This window comes from Gymnogyps californianus, chromosome Z, assembly GCF_018139145.2.
Source record: "Gymnogyps californianus isolate 813 chromosome Z, ASM1813914v2, whole genome shotgun sequence".
NCBI lineage: Eukaryota > Metazoa > Chordata > Aves > Accipitriformes > Cathartidae > Gymnogyps > Gymnogyps californianus.
This window is the reverse complement of record NC_059500.1, coordinates 72,063,827-72,080,806: the sequence shown is the minus strand read 5'-3', so window position 1 is coordinate 72,080,806 and position 16,980 is coordinate 72,063,827. Positions and strand designations below refer to the sequence as shown.

The window sequence follows — 16,980 nt, the reverse complement described above, 5'->3', positions numbered from 1 at the left end:
TAAATCATTCTGGAAACAATCCAGGAACCTAAATGTAAATATCTAGAGCCATTTTAGATGACCTAGGTTATCTGAGATACTCAAAAGAAGATTTCAAATTCACCTAAGTCTTACCTAAGGTTCTGAAGGAGGGCTTTTTGTTGCTTGGTTCAAAGTTGGTTTTGAAAATACCAATTCTGATTTATACCATGCACTGCTCTTTTTTGGCAAACTCCTGCTTACTGAGACATTCTAAATCTGTATCAGCTGTTCCACTGTTTCCTTCTGTTATCTTTGGGGATCCAATGTAAAATGTCATTGCATCCAATCTTCAGCACTGTTCCCTCTCTATCCCTAATACTGCTGATGAGATATTCAGCAAATTGAGTGCATGATGCTGAAAATCTGAAATAAATTGTGTGAGACTATTGGGAAAACTGGGCAGGAAAAGGATTTTTGAAATGATGAATTCAGAGAGTGGCTAAGTGTTTCCAACATTTGGGAGGGTTTTAGTGTCTGAGGTAAGAGAATATTGACCGTGCCAGTCCAGATCCCAAGAGTGCACACTCTTCACCAAAAAAGTCACTATCATTGTATTCTGAAGCAGGAAGGGGTGAAAAGTGGCTGGAGACACCCATTTACCTTTTTCTCCCTTAAAAAGGGAGGGACAGTGAACACAGAGTCAAATCCAACACACGCCAAGCAGCCTGTAGCTGGCATGAGAAACAGCATAAATCATCTGGGATTAAGTCAGCAAAATGATGAAGAGAGCAACTGCTATTGTGTGGTTTGAACTCCCTACACGGAAGTGGGAGAGTTAAATAGGGAAAGCTGAGTTAGTGTCCTTGGAAAGATAAGGAAAGCTCAGCTGAAGCTAAGGCAGAGAGAAAAAAACATTGAAGACATGGAGCTGTTACCAGATTCAATCAGAGAAATGGAAAAATGGTTAATGGTCACAACAAAGAATTTTGGAAAAATTGCACATTATGAAGAGTGTGAATCTGCAAGGCCTCTGCAGCATGCCATCTCCAGCTTCCGTGATTCCTGGGACATCTGTCCAAGAGGCCACAAAGATCCTGTTAAAGTGGACTGTGTACCACTGTCCAGTTTTGCATAGTCACATATCTATCCAAGACAACTTGTCTGTTCAAGAGGATGGACTGTCCTTGTCTTGGTTGCCGACTGTCTGATGGCTCCCCCCAGCCCTGCTGTACCAGCCTGACAACACCAAGACCTTACTGAAGGGCTGCTTAGTCTTTGACCAAAGCCCCATTCTGAGCATTCATGAGAAGACCAAAGATAGCTCCAGGGATGACGCTGGACAGATCATACTTACAAAGTTTTATGTTCTTGTCTGAGGGAGGTGAAACACAGCAGGATTCTTTCAAAAATAGTTGTGTGCAGGTACAGAGCCAAGAGAGAAAGGCATGATGCTGCAAATAGTACTGGGAGAAAGCTTTAGCTTTCTTGACCATTGTTTCATGTTACATAAAGGAGACTGATTGCTCTGAAGTTCAGGAAGACTTATTGCTTCTCCCTTTTGTCATTCAGAAACCAAGACTTCCCTCTCGTCACAGTAGATGTCTATTAGGGAGGAAGTGCAAGTGACTTTTCATGATCAATAACAGAGGTGCAGAATAAGCAGATCTGGTGGTAATGGGGTATCTTTGGTACCCAGAAAGCTCTTAGAACGGGAAAAGTGACAGCCCACAACGACCTGGGATAGCAGTAGGAAAGAAGTTAAAAGTTACAGACAGAAGCACCAGTGTCATTGGGCACTGTTTTGCCCTACTCTAATTAGCGCTCTCCCTTGGGAGGTAAATGCCAACACTGTTATGGGACATGTTACACCATTCCATCTCAGTGACTATCACTATTCTTGGGCACTATTTATTTACTAGTATAGACATATCCTAAGGAGCAAGGAAACGTCAGAATATTGGCAGTTACTAGAAGAGAAAGATAGAGAGCACAGCAAGAGATTCATCTAGGTAGATGCAGTGGTCTTGAAATATCAATGCCTCAGAGAGTTGTCATCTAAAAACAGGCACAAAATTTTACTAAGGACAGGTAAACAGCAAGAGCAAGAATAAAGTCAGAAAACTGTAGACCAAAACCGAATTAAAAGTAATGAACAATAAGAAAAGGTTCTGTGAATGTTAGAATCAAGGTGTGTGGGGGAAATACAAAACTTTTATTTCATGAGAAAGATAATAGCTGACTTATTTACAGAATCACAGAATGGTTGAGGTTGGAGAGGACCTTTGGATGTCACCTTGTCCAACCTCCCTGTTCAAGCAGGGCCACCTAGAGCCAGATGCCCAGGACCATGTCCAGATTGCTTCAGAATATCTCCAAGGATGGAGATTCCACAAATTCTCTTTTTCACCACCTTTTCTTCTTCAAACTTGGGGGGAAAAAAAAGTTAACTGTGCCAGGCTTCACATAAAGTTAATTTTAACAAGAAACAATAGCTTGAACGAGAATAGCAAAAGATTACTAAAACATTAAAGAATAGTAAATGATAGCAATTATTCCATTTTATTTGCCAGGTCTCAGCTGGGGCCATAATGAACACCACTGATGAAGAAATATATGATGCAACTGAAGCAAGTCCAGAGGAGAACAACAAAGTGACCAGATATTTAGAAAACACAAGGAAAATCTGAAACGAACCAGATTGTTTTGTTTAGAAGTCAGACCCCAGAACAGTTATTAAGAAGACAATTATCTTCCATAGTCTGCATATAAAAAATAGAATCTTCATTTTCAATACAGAAGATGTTGGTTATGTATAAGGAAAATATTTCTAATGGGGGTAATGAATGACTAGGACAGACTGTAGCATCTCTGTATTATAGACTTCTGTTTGGTATATGCTGGGCTTGGGAGCACAACCTTTGCCTGGACTTTCTCTTCTAGGCTCTTTCACCCAAGCAGATCTAAATGCAGGTCTTTGGGCATGCGCAGGAGGAAATGCTTCACTTGTCCCACTTGAACATGGGAAGCTAAAGCCATTCTCACCTGGCCATGGGAAGGCACAAGATGAAACTTCAGATTGCCACCAGGAGTGCATGTCCTGAACAATCGCTGATGTGGTGGTGACAGAGCAGGATCTTACCCACTGGCTGCATGCAGACAGAGGGCACCAGCATGATCTCGGTGGTCTAGCTGTGTCTCCACTGCCATGGGATACACTAAGTCATCTCTTGCTGTCCTTTTTAGCCCTGCATTTCTGCATTTCCATTAATTTACATCATTCCAGGCAGACCCAAGAGCAAACAAGTACAGAGAAACAGACTTTTGATAGCCTTCTCCATCAATACTGACAGACAGAGGCAGATCAGCGCAAGGAGGTCTCCAGATCTGGACCCCTGACTGTACTGATTAGCTTGGTTAAAAAAGACCATCAAAAAATGAGGTAACTTGTTCATATACCAAAGTCTCTCAGTTTAGGTATCATGATTTGACGAATATAAAATCCATAAGCATAAGAACAACTCTGTTTACATAAAAATAAAATTTCACAGTGAGAAGGACATTAAATAGAAGTTTGTAAAATGTGAGTAGGCTCCCTGATGACTATATTCTCTTATTATAGTTGCAGAATTGGGTGGCTGCCCCCTCACCAGCCCTGACCCTACAGTCACTACTGTCTCAGGACACAGCAAGGTAAGAGCACAGAAACCTAACTGCCAAAAAGCCTGGTGCTGGGTATTGGTAAAGGAAAGTCAATAGCAACACACAAAAAACAGTAAGCACTCCTCTGAGGCCATAAAAAACTTTGCAACCTATATTGCTCCTGCACAGAAAGTAGAAGTTACCCAAGTATTATAACCATTCAGTAACGACCAGGGATCAGGAGAAACTGGGACAAGTCATCACCTTTCCGACCAAGTATCTTCCAAACTTCCATGCTTTACACTTCAAAAGAGTTTTCAAACTCCCTGTAAGCTGTACCTGTTTCATTTACTCAAGTAGAAAGACAGCGCTTCTGAAAGTTAGTATTACAGGATGTTAACACCTGTTCTGATTGAATTTCATTACCTTTAGAAACTAAAAAGTTCATTTTGGGACAGCCATTAATGCAGATAAAATAACTGTTCATTTCTACATTGAAACAAGACATAGTATCACACTGTAATTATCAGCTGCTGTATCCAAAGAATACTGTACAACCACAACCACTGGCCTGATGATTTTAATTTCTACGCCAACCAGACAAAATGCTTTTACTTTAGCACTGCTACAACCCAGTTCCAATATACAATATCCTAAACTTGAAACAAAGGTGCAGAACTCCGTATTACAATGTCTCCCCATGGGCATGTGCTGGACAAATTACAAACCCCGGATATACCAGTTTAACTTTGGACTAATATTCTTATCTTTGCTTTGCAGATTCAAACTGGTTTTACCAGTCTGAATACTGCTCTGAGTTCAGAGGCATTTGCTTAATGGTGGATACAAATGCTGGTGGTGGGATGAGATAGAAATGCACCACAAAAATCTGTTATGTTAATAGGCAACTAAAAATATGTTTAAGTATCCACGGTATTAATGTGCTTCCTACAGCAATAAAGCTAGCTTATCTAGATGACCTTGGTCACGTACTAAGTTAGAAAACACACATAATTTAGAGAGAAATGATATGCAAGTAAAGGTCAGAACATAACAGCACATCTACAGCTAACTTGCGTTATGTACTTATTTGGACATACAAGTATATTCATTTGGTGTCTCCAGGATTCATCTAATAGCTTAACTTTTTGCTGTGCTCTAAAACAAAACTCTTGAGGTATTTCTGGTTATAGTCAAACCTGAATGTCGTGTCCCTGGAAGAGTTATAGAATAGAATAGAACAGAACAGAATATTTTCAGTTGGAAGGGACCTACAATGATCATCTAGTCCAACTGCCTGACCACTTCAGGGCTGACCAAAAGTTAAAGCAAATTATTAAGGGCATTATCCAAATGCCTCTGAAACACTGACAGGCTTGGGGCATCAACCACCTCTCTCAGAAAGCCTGTTCCAGTGTTTGACCACCCTCTCCATAAAGAAATGCTTCCTCATGTCCAGTCTAAACCTCCCCTGGTGCAGCTTTGAGCTGTTCCCATGCGTCCTGTCACTGGATCCCAGGGAGAAGAGACCAGCACCTCCCTCTCCACTTCCCCTCCTCAGGAAGCTGTAGAGAGCAATGAGGTCGCCCCTCAGCCTCCTGTTCTCCAAACTAGACAAGCCCAGAGTCCTCAGCCGCTCCTCACAGGACATTCCTTCCAGCCCCTTCACCAGCTTTGTTGCCCTCCTCTGGACGCATTCAAGGACCTTCACGTCCTTCTTAAATTGTGGGGCCCAGAACTGCACACAGCCCTCAAGGTGAGGCCACTCCAGCGCTGAATACAGCAGGACAATCACCTCTTTTGACGGGCTGGTCATGCTGTGTTTGATGCACCCCGGGATGCGGTTTGCCCTCTTGGCTGCCAGGGCACGCTGCTGACTCAATACTGAGCCTGCTGGCGACCAGCACCCCCAGATCCCTTTCTGCAGGGCTGCTCTCCAGCCACTCCTCTCCCAGTTTATCCTTGTGCCTGGCATTAGTCTGTCCCAGGTGCAGAATCCGGCATTTGGACTTGTTAAATTTCATCCCATTAATGATTGCCCAACGCTCCAATCTATCTAGGTCCCTCTGCAAGGCCTCTTGTCCCTCAAGAGAGTCAACAGCACCTCCCAGTTTGGTATCATCAGCAAACTTGCTAATGGTGCATTCAACTCGTTGGTTGAATCATGCATCCAGATAGTTGATAAATATATTGAACAGAACTGGCTCTACAATTGAGCCCTGAGGAACACCGCTGGTCACTGGTCAGATGTAGCCTCATTCACTACAGCCCTTTGAGCCTTGCTGTCCAGCCAGTTCTTCTCCCAGCACACCGAGAACCCGCTCATCCCACAGCTGGACAACCTGTCCGGAAGCATGCTGTGAGGGACAGTATCAAAAGCCTTACTAAAATCCAGAACTACATCCACTGCCTTCCCTTCATCCACTAGGCAGGTGACCTTATGATAAAAGGATATCAAATTAGTTAAACAAGACTTTCCCTTTGTGAACCCACGTTGACTGTGCCTGATGATTGCCTTGTTCCTTAAATGCCTTTCAACAGTACCCAGTATGATCTTCTCCAGAATTTTTCCATGAACTGAGGTTAGACTAACAGGTCTGTACTTCCCTGGGTCTTCCCTCATACCCTTTTTGTACATTGGAGTAACATTGGCTAGCTTCCAGTCAGCAGGGACCTCCTCAGACTCCCAAGACCTTTGGTAGATGATCGAGAGGGGTCCTGCCATAACATCCGCTAGCTCCTTCAGCACTCTGGGATGAATCCCATCAGGCCCCATGGACTTATGAACATTGAGTTGATACAGCTGGTCCCTTACAATTTCAGTGTCCAGTTATGCACAGTTCTGCAGAATCCATAAATACAGACACATTCTATCTAAGCAATCTAATATTAGATATTCCAAGTTACCAATTTTTTTGTGTATTTCATTTGAATGTATGATACTTATTTCAGATAATCATGACAAACTACGAAGCTTTATTTCCTCAGCAGTGGTTCAGACAGCTGTTCACACTCTCCACTTATGAGTTAAAAATAACTTACCTCACTCCAGTTGCCGACTATCCAGTAGGCATCACTAGGCAAATTGTTGGATGTTATTAGGTGGCTGTTGTCTGTGACGTTTGTTAAAACACCCTCAGATGTTGCACTTTGGTTCCTGAGAGCATGGTCGAGAGCTGACGACTGTGTGCTGGTGGTTACGGTGTCAGGTAGCTTCATTTCTCTTCTGTTGTCAGTCTGGTCTCTTGGTACATGACCAAACACTGTGGGCACTACTGTAACCAATGCTTGTGGGGTAGTTACTTCTACAACAGGCACATCAACTTGCAGACTGATATGGTTTGCTGTTGTTGGAAATGCCAACCCTTGTGCTTCTCTGCTAACAGGAAGGAGCGTAGAAGTGTCTCGGTGATGAGATGCTGGGGGGTGCTGAGAAGTCACACTGTCATTTTGAAGGACAGGAGAGCCAGTATCTAGGGTTGTGCTCCTGGTTCTGATTTCAGGACTGAGTTCTGTGCTGTAAAGAAGATCAGTGGGTTTCTCACTGCCTCCAAGTGACCCATCAATGTCGTCAGATTCTTCAGTTAAGTAATCATAGCTGGAAGTTATTTCTGGATTACTGGTAAAAGATGAGACAGGAGGGTCCTCACTTCTTTGCACCTCACTCTCTACACTAGAAACTGGCTCACTTTCAGAAATATTTTCAGCATGCCTTATAATTTCAGTACTTAAGCTATTACGAAAAGGCCATGAAGTAGTATTTTGGTGCGAACTATTTTCAGTAGAAACAATCGGAAAATTGTAAACATCACTTGGTCCAGGAAAATTATTTTGTAATGTTCTGTTGGCTGTTCCTTCTTTTTCTGAGACATTACCCAAACCAGAGGACGTAGGCAAACAGGGAGTTACACTTTCAGGCTTGGGTATTTTTGTTGTTGTATAGGACCTCGGGCTTGGTATGGGTATTCTGCGAGGAGGACTCCTTTTGGGATTAGTAGTTGTTTTTCTAATTATGATCTTTCCTCTTCTGGGTGCCAGTGGGGGTATCAGAAATCTTCCAGCAGAAGGACATTGCTGGAGACTACACAGGGCCTTAGAGTTTGGTCTCTTGGAAGTATCACATGGCTCATCATTATTTTTGGCACAAGTGACATTACGAGTCCTTATTCCACCACCACAAGTAACCGTGCACTGTAAATGAAACAGAATTAATACATCTCCCTTCTTCATTCTGCTGAATGAAGAGACATATCAATAAAAATAAGTATCAAATAGCATCTGTTTATAATAAAGAAGCATCATTATAAATAATCAATAATAAAGCTTTTCCTGAGGAACAAGCCCTTCATTCTAGTGATGTTCTGCTATCATGGAGCTCCTTCCAAATTTTTAGAACAAGCCCTTCATTCTAGTGATATTCTACTATCATGGGGCTCCTTCCAAATTTTTAGAACAGTGAATGTCACCATGGGGAAAGAGCAGTGAAAAAACACTACATGATAAAGAAAAAATATGAAAGTAATATGCTAGAATTTGATTTCTTTAGTGAATCACAGAAGTTGTTTAGCCAATACCTTTTCCACCAGGGTTATAAAAAAAGAGACTAAAAACCTGCCATCAAAAATATACCTAACTGGCTCAGTGCTGGCTACTCGCAGTACCACAAACCCGCTGTGATGATCCATGCAGCTCACAGATCCTTGCTGACTTAATGAAATGGATTTTTCATGCAGTCTTAGTGCAACCACCACAGGCTGCCAGGGCTGCTAGCATGCCTCTCCTAAATTACAGACTACTGAAAGTAATTAAACCTATCTGGCTTCTATTTAAATGGGAGCACTGTTGTGTATAAAGAGTGCTGGAAGCTAAGGAGACCCAGTTTTTCTGTGATGTTTTTCATCCTCAGCCCCACAGGCGCAGCCATGCCTTCAGCAGCTGTCGCTCCACTGAGGTCCTTCTGAAATTTCAACACACTTCTCTGGTTTGAGGTACTAAGGCTGGATGACTGGTTGAGTATGAATGGAGATGTTACATACAACCTACCAGAGGAAGCCTTCCTAGGATGCGAGGAAGCCTGACCAGCTAATTCAGCTGGCTTAACCCAGGTGCTCAACATGAAGTGATGAACACTCCTATTGCCAGCACTTTCAAGCCCCTGGGACACCTAACCTTTTTTAGAGCTAGTCTAGGTCATGGGGCAGTAGAAACACCAGTGACCTTGTGTTACTGGGGCGCTCTCTGTTGTTAACACCTGTAAAATAACATCAGCTCTGCAGCAACAGGAGCAGGGAAGAAAGCAGAGTAACCTCAGAGTAGATAAGTTCATTACCTATTCTGTCTGTCCTCCTTGCACTTCCAGCTGTATAGCACATTTAAAGTACTCAGAGCTATGCAAGTTTACATCAGCTGCAATTTGACCTCAAGTTATTCAGTAAAGGATTTTGCTTATTGAGGAAGACAGCAACTACTAACGCTATGTTGCTGCTTACACAGAAATACAACACACTTATTTTGTCAGACTTTGCCACTTGGATGATTTAGATTAGCATTCGTGTGAGTTAAAAGGAACATCCAATCTCATTAACTTTTCGGGGGCTCTCAGAATTAGCTTTGAAAATCTCTGCTTTAGATTACAGCCACGTACTAAAGAGATTTCAGAATGGCTACAACACTGTACCTCATTATCTGCCTAATTAAGTACATTCAGTTTATAAGATACAGAATGATTTTCTAACAGCCAGATAAGTTCACAGCAAAAGGAAGTTTTGCCTGTGTAAAATCTCTCCCTTACATTCACCAATAAAGAACATTCTGCAGTTACGAGTCTCCTGACAATCCTGTCATTTGTGCAAGTGAAATAGTCTGTCCTACGCTCCCTCCCCAATTTCTACAGGTGTAGAAATTTATTTTTGTCAGTAACTTGCAAATACAATCCAACAACACGAGCACCGGCTGTATTCTGTAATAGCATGCCATTTCTATATAATCATACTGCTAGCCATGTAATCCCAGTCTATTTTTTCACAGGCAGTTAAAACATGGTTGCTACTCAATTCACAAAACAATCAACATTCAGTGATGATGGTTTGTGAGCAGCATAAACTGAATTAATACTGTCAAAAATTCTATTAGTTCATTACCTGAATCTGCTCTCAAACACAACAGTGAGTTCTGTAAAAAAAAGTTAGGAGAAACAAGGGAGAGCAGTTTTCAAAAAGGAAACAGAACAGAAAAGAATAGAATAGAACAGAACAGAATAGAATAGAACAGAACAGAATATTTTCAGTTGGAAGGGACCTACAATGATCATCTAGTCCAACTGCCTGACCACTTCAGGGCTGACCAAAAGTTAAAGCAAATTATTAAGGGCATTATCCAAATGCCTCTGAAACACTGACAGGCTTGGGGCATCAACCACCTCTCTCAGAAAGCCTGTTCCAGTGTTTGACCACCCTCTCCATAAAGAAATGCTTCCTCATGTCCAGTCTAAACCTCCCCTGGTGCAGCTTTGAGCTGTTCCCATGCGTCCTGTCACTGGATCCCAGGGAGAAGAGACCAGCACCTCCCTCTCCACTTCCCCTCCTCAGGAAGCTGTAGAGAGCAATGAGGTCGCCCCTCAGCCTCCTGTTCTCCAAACTAGACAAGCCCAGAGTCCTCAGCCGCTCCTCACAGGACATTCCTTCCAGCCCCTTCACCAGCTTTGTTGCCCTCCTCTGGACGCATTCAAGGACCTTCACGTCCTTCTTAAATTGTGGGGCCCAGAACTGCACACAGCCCTCAAGGTGAGGCCACTCCAGCGCTGAATACAGCAGGACAATCACCTCTTTTGACGGGCTGGTCATGCTGTGTTTGATGCACCCCGGGATGCGGTTTGCCCTCTTGGCTGCCAGGGCACGCTGCTGACTCATACTGAGCCTGCTGGCGACCAGCACCCCCAGATCCCTTTCTGCAGGGCTGCTCTCCAGCCACTCCTCTCCCAGTCTACACTTGTGCCTGGCATTAGTCTGTCCCAGGTGCAGAATCCGGCATTTGGACTTGTTAAATTTCATCCCATTAATGATTGCCCAATGCTCCAATCTATCTAGGTCCCTCTGCAAGGCATCTTGTCCCCCAGGAGAGTCAACAGCACCTCCCAGTTTGGTATCATCAGCAAACTTGCTAATGGTGCATTCAACTCCTGCATCCAGGTCATTGGTCTTGCAAGTTTTGAAAAACTTAGTAAACTTCATTTTTATTGACACCTGAAATGGAAAATATTTGTTGTGCATTTGTTGTCATGATTGTCAGCTACACTGATAGTTAAACTGCCTATTTGTGAGATGAACCATGAGCAAGTCGTACAACAGAATCAGAATAATTCTAAAATTTCACGTGACTTAAAACCCACTTCTCCCCACTCCAGAAGAAATATCTTAGTGCATTTTTAGTTTTCATGGGGAAGCAGACTGCTCCACATGTTGGGGACCCTGAACTATCCTTGCCTTCAATGGAAAGTGAAGTTGTGAAACACCTGTAGATACCAGCATCCTAATCTAAAGAAAGCTAAGAAGCATGAGGTCCTTCCACAGATTAAAACTTATGACAAAGCACATCGAATGAGTGCTCCCTACTAATACAAACAAACATTGTTGAATATGTTGCAGTATATTTACACAAATTTAGTATATTGCAGTCGTCATTTTGATGACCTCACATTCTGCATTTCATCAGCCGCCAGTGAAATAACTGCACAATATTTAATTAACTCTTGAAGGATACACAGGTATTCTAGTGTTTGTTAGGGCTTCAGATTAATACTAGAAGTAAAAACCTTGCATGCTATGGCAAAAACAGCAGTTATGAATGCGAGAGACAGGAATGTAAAGAATGTAAAAATGCTTCTTTGTACGCCTACAGACATGACACAGAGCCTCCCCCCATCTGGTCCACAGCAGTAATGAGTATTACACAGACTTTTTAGCACGCAAGCATGCTCTGTTCTACAGTCCCAAAAGCTCAGCAAGCCAAACCCCTAGAAACAGTTAACACGTAACACTTGCTGAGGTCTTTAGCAAGCAGGGCAGCTTTTTTTCCCCTTGCCAAAGTATTTGTGGAGACACGTTAACAAAAAAAAAAAAAATTAATAAAAGGCAAAAAAGCAGGTCATTGGTCCTCTCTGCTGACTGTAATAGGTCATTTTGAAAAACATGTTCAGTATTACAGTTGTCATGAATTTACCTCAGTCCAGTTGCTCACTGTCCAGTCAGATGGGCACAAGACATCTCTGTTGCATGACAAATGGGTCTTTGGTTTAAGCAGGTGCTGGCACTCTGTGACAGCCAGCACCTGCTCATCAGATCCCACCGTCTGGATGCAAAGTACAGTTCGCTTCTTCTGGCCTGTTGGGCCACATGTGGCCGAACATTTCTGCCATTCTCCTGACCACCATCTGTAAACCAGGGGGGTAAGAAACATCAGAAAACAATCCATCACAAGCACATTTAGGAAAAGGTCAGAGACTACAGGAAAAAGAACCAGTAATTTAAATTCTGGGTTCAGATATATGCTTTTCATATTAAGTCCAGATCACTCAAGCTTTCCCATCTGCCCTGTGCTCCAGTACCAGCCAGTCACTGAAAGATGCTGATTCCCAGACAGCAGTAGGCACCGACTATGATGTTTCTACAATGCATAAGAATCCACCGAGTAGATGGTCTTTCAAATCCAAATTTGAGGAACTGCTAGCAAGTTTAGTATTCTATTTACTGTATCCTATTGTTTACCTGTTTATTGCTACCTCAGTACAGAAAGAGTTAAATGGGGATCACTGGAGGGTCTGCAATGACAGCACAGAGGTGGAGAAGGTCCCCTCACACATGTCTATGCAGCCAGTACTGCACAAGTGCTCAAACTGGCCCTGTGTTACCTCCAGAAGGGAAAGCAGCAAGGCACACAACCCCAAAAACCAGGCTGGTCAGAGCTATGCTGTGTGCACTCACGTGGGATCAGTGCCCTGCAGTGCTGTACCTCTGGGCCTAGTCTCTGGGTCTGCTCTAGGCTGGACCTTTCTGTACTTTGTTCCTTCATGAAGCAAAAACGAGCCCCTTATGTGTCTCTCTCCTGATTAAAGACAGTCTTCCGTAGCGTGCTATGCAACGTTCCACTGAATGAAAGATAAATGTTTCCTCTAGTGCAGGATTTTCCAATGCGAAACACCTTACTGACAAGAGCCATCCCCTTCATATTCGGTTTACCTAGCCTTTCTCCAGCTTCATCCACCTATTTCTTCTCATGCTGACCCAGAGTGGATCAAATCTCTGCATACTTGCCTTCCATGATAAGAAAGGAGGGCAAAAATTTCTGGGTTTCTACTATTTGAGAAGCATTGGCATCAACTGTGACATTTGCCTTAAGATTACCTTTATACTTTTTTCAAAAAAAACCCCAAGAAAAGTCCTTTTCCTTCCAGTTTAGAGTGCCCTAGGCAAGAACATAGCTCCAAGCTGCTGTAGAAAAAATCTGGTCCAGCTGTGAACTCTAAGCCACAAAAGCTCCTAGACAATACTACTTGTTCCTGAGTTTTGAAGCAGGCCATGACAAAGCCTTATGCTGAAAAAAACCCAGGGATTTATTTAGGAAACACCTTTCTAGACAGAAAGGCAGAAAAAATTGGTTTTGGCTTACAACCAACACCATTCTATTGTATTTTTTTCCTTTTAAGGTCAATGAACTTAGAGCAAAATAATCCCATTCTGATAAATACATCAAAGTTCAACATCCAGTTTTATAACAGTTTTTGCTCCTTGCTTTGTCTCCCATCTTACTGCATTTCTGGCTTCTTCAGTTTCCTGACAATCTCTCTCCCCTTTCCTTTGTAGTTTCCATGTTCCTTCTCTGTTTTCTGATTAATTAATTCTTCAGTTGCAAATGAGCTGTCACTGATGTGGAAGGCACTGATATCTATTCCTAATCATTTAAAAAAAAAAAAAAAAGACTCAGAGCAATCAAGCTATGCATACAGCTCATTTGTGCAACCATCTGGTCTTCTCTGGGGTACCTATACCTACCTTTCTTCTCTTTAGTTATGTATACATACTGCAGTTCCTTTTAAATTACCCTAGAAGCCCTTTGAGGCACAGACTGTTTTGCTACTTGCTCTAGAATGTAGCCCATTGCCACCACAACCCTGTGCAAGGCCTCTGGACATTGCTGTAATAAAAGAGCAAATTATTTTTCTCCTTCTCCTGCCTTTCTTTGGATTGTTCCTTGCTCTTCCAGGCTTCTGCAAATGACAAAGGAAAACTAACAAGTGGTTAAATAGAAAAAGCAAGCGCACCTCAGCAGAACACAGCAATAAAAAAGAGAAAAATATATTATCGCAACCTGAATCAAGCCATTTCAGGGTGGTTTTCATCTCTTGCATCTTCTTTCCAATTTTGTCATCTCTAGTATCTTGTAAATTGCTGACACTTTGGCACAAATGCAACGTGACGTATGTGAATTGTCCTATTAATTTTAATGGAACCAGATCATACATTTCAAGCTACAGACATGCTAAGCTGACACCCCCTCCCTCACCATTTTCATATGGCTCTGAGTGAGCGTTCAGCAGTTTGCAGGTTTACATACTGAACTCCTAGCTATAAATTACCAGAGCTTACTATAGAACCTATCTTGATCAGCTGTAATGGTGTGTGATTAACTATGGCATGTAAAACATTTTTAAAAAGTCTTGGAAGAAAGTAAGGTGCTGCAAAGTTAGGAAATACCAGAATTAAGATTTTATCCTATTGCACCTTCATGGTCAATCTTAAACTACATTTAGTCATGTAACTTTTTCTATAGAGTTCTTCCTCATTCAGTGCAGGTAACAGACGGTACTGGTGAGCCAATTAGTTAATTGCCCAACACCACGTTCACCACACACACTTCACAAAACTTGTTCTGACTTCTTATCAGTAACTGGAGTTTTTGATGGTGCATTTTCCTATTTCCATTCTAGGGTACACGCATGTGCCTTAAACACTCAAGCATGAGAAACTTAACATGGAAGCACATGCACTTCTGTCTCTTCATGGTCTCCACTGAGAACTTCTGAACTGTGGCATCCCAGCTGAAGGGGAAGAAAGGCAAAGCAAGGACGGCAGAACATCTACCATCCATTTGTCTGTTCTGGTACAGGATGCCTCAAAGCAGGTCCTGGACCACACAGAAGGGAGTAGCACCTGAGTGACTGCTTTGCCAAACTCCATTTATCTTCGAGCTTCTGCTGTCTCCTCCCACTGCAGAAGCATAACTAAAACTGGAGGTGACTGCTGAGCACACATCCAGAATTGACACAGCAATCTGAGATCCAAACATGCAACTTCTAACTTGAAATGACCAAGCTGTCAGACCTCCCAGCTGTAAGCTAAAGAGTGGAGGGCACTGCCAGACAGACTTAGTTTTGGGCAGGTTATAAACAAGGTTTCTTTAGATGACACATACAGAGAGATACTTGGCAAAGAAAAGGATATGGGGAAGAAAACTGGTAGGTAGCTGTGCTGCTTGTCGTGAGAGACTGGGACAAGTTGGTGGAAACTGAAGCCTGATGGGAGTTGCCATCCAATACTTGCTCCTACCTCTGGTTTCTGACAGCATTTACCGCTACAGCAACCGAGTGGTTCTTAAATATTAATGCATCACCTGGTCCCTGCAAAGTGACAGGACTGTCTTATCTCCATAGGCAGGCATGGCATGGAAAGATTGTGGTAACAAACAAACAAACAAGCAAAATGCATGATGTGGGTAACTAATTTGTGTGACCGCTAATTTTGCTGTGGCTGTCGAACTAGAGAGTAGTCTGCCTGGTGAAAGCATAACCTCAGTTAGTTTTCAGCTGCAGCTGTGAGCACTCAGCTGTTCTGCAATCCAGCTTGGGACATAGGTAGGGAGAAAAGCTGATTCTCTCAGGCGGCATTCAGCTGCCTTAAATGAGACCTATCTCTTTTCCTCCCACGCTGAGTTTCCAAGGTCTGTAACAATTAAGGCGGGGCCCAACAGCCTTGTCCTTTATACAATCCTCATGTATACCTAGATGATGTGTGCTGAATGAGGTGTGGATTCTGTTGAAAAAGTAGTAGCATGGGATTTTGGAACCAAAGTTTGCTATGTTCATGCCTATGGGGCTGAATGTTCCCTCCCTCCCCTCATATTGTGTCACACCTAAAGAAAAACTGTCTTCTTTTGCTATGATTTGTATAGCATCAGGCACAGCAGATACCAACAGGGCACTAGTGTTCACTCTGTGTATTATAATAGAAACAAGATTTCCTATTCTTATTATGCTGTTGGAGTCTACTAAACAGTCTGGAAGCAGGACAATACAGTAACAGCAGATAAAAAGCAGGAGATCCTAAGTACTTGTAAAATAATCTATTTATGGTTACTCTGTTCAAGTGGGTAGTCAGGTTAAAAAGGCTCCAGGCAATTTTCTTTACAGAGGAGAGCAAAATTTTTATTCACAACACTATAAGTAGTTAAAATCTCACTCCTTTTCTTCACGTGTTATCTATTGATTTTTATCATTAACATCTATGGAGCGAAAAACCTGCCTGCCAAAGAAACATATAACTGGAAACCATATTCCATAGCCTAATGTGGAAAAAAGCATCCATTTATGCTACAGTCCCGTTGCAATCCTCCTAAGCAATATGACTCAAGTTTTATATGAGCGGTTGTATGACATTTTAACTCTCAACTGTTCAGCCATCTTTATTTTGTTCTGAGTCAACATGTGGCACACATGTATTGTGACATTTTAAATATTTTATTTGTTTTGCTCCAGATTCTTTTAGTAGAAAGTGGGGGAAAAATAAACATAGACCAAATCAGCTAACAAATGAGAATGTTATGACTTGGACTTCTCAGAAGCCTGTCATTTAAACAGTTTATAATTAACTTCCTGAAATGGATTAATGAGATAAGATCTGGTTTGTGAGAGTCACAAATATTATACTAATGTTATTCTTTGCCTGTAGCTACAGTTTGATAAATTATCTAGTTCTGATTTAGTGGTCTAGTAGCTAGTTTCATGATAGCATGTTTTCCATCAGTACGATTTAGCAGATCACAGGAGGGAGGGTTATGCAAAAGAACATCCTTCTTGTTTTAGATAAGATGTTCCCACAAATAAACTGGTTTGCTGTTGGGAAGCGTGAGATCATCTAACAATTTCAGTCCTGTGGCTACAGCACTAACCAAAGGTCCTCTGCAGTGTTGTGTTTAACAACACTGTCCTCAACTCTAGCACAGAATTTAGCCACCTCTCTCTAGAGAACACTTGTTCTTCAGCAGCTTCACGTGAACTCTTAGTTATGCTGCATCATGCTGTATGGGACAGTCATACCTTCCTTCAACATT

The 16,980-nt window shown here is 42.2% G+C and overlaps 1 protein-coding gene across 1 annotated transcript in view; it reads right to left on the bottom strand.

The window, feature by feature from the left end:
* Positions 1 to 16,980, bottom strand: part of ADAMTS12 (ADAM metallopeptidase with thrombospondin type 1 motif 12) — a 170,428-nt gene that overhangs the window by 9,294 nt on the left and 144,154 nt on the right. Inside the window, exons 18-19 of the mRNA XM_050913345.1 lie at positions 11,818 to 12,028; positions 6,643 to 7,791 (exon numbers count right to left, since the gene is read on the bottom strand). Coding sequence (XP_050769302.1) covers positions 6,643 to 7,791; positions 11,818 to 12,028 — 1,360 coding nt within the window. The remainder of the gene's footprint in view (positions 1 to 6,642; positions 7,792 to 11,817; positions 12,029 to 16,980) is intronic.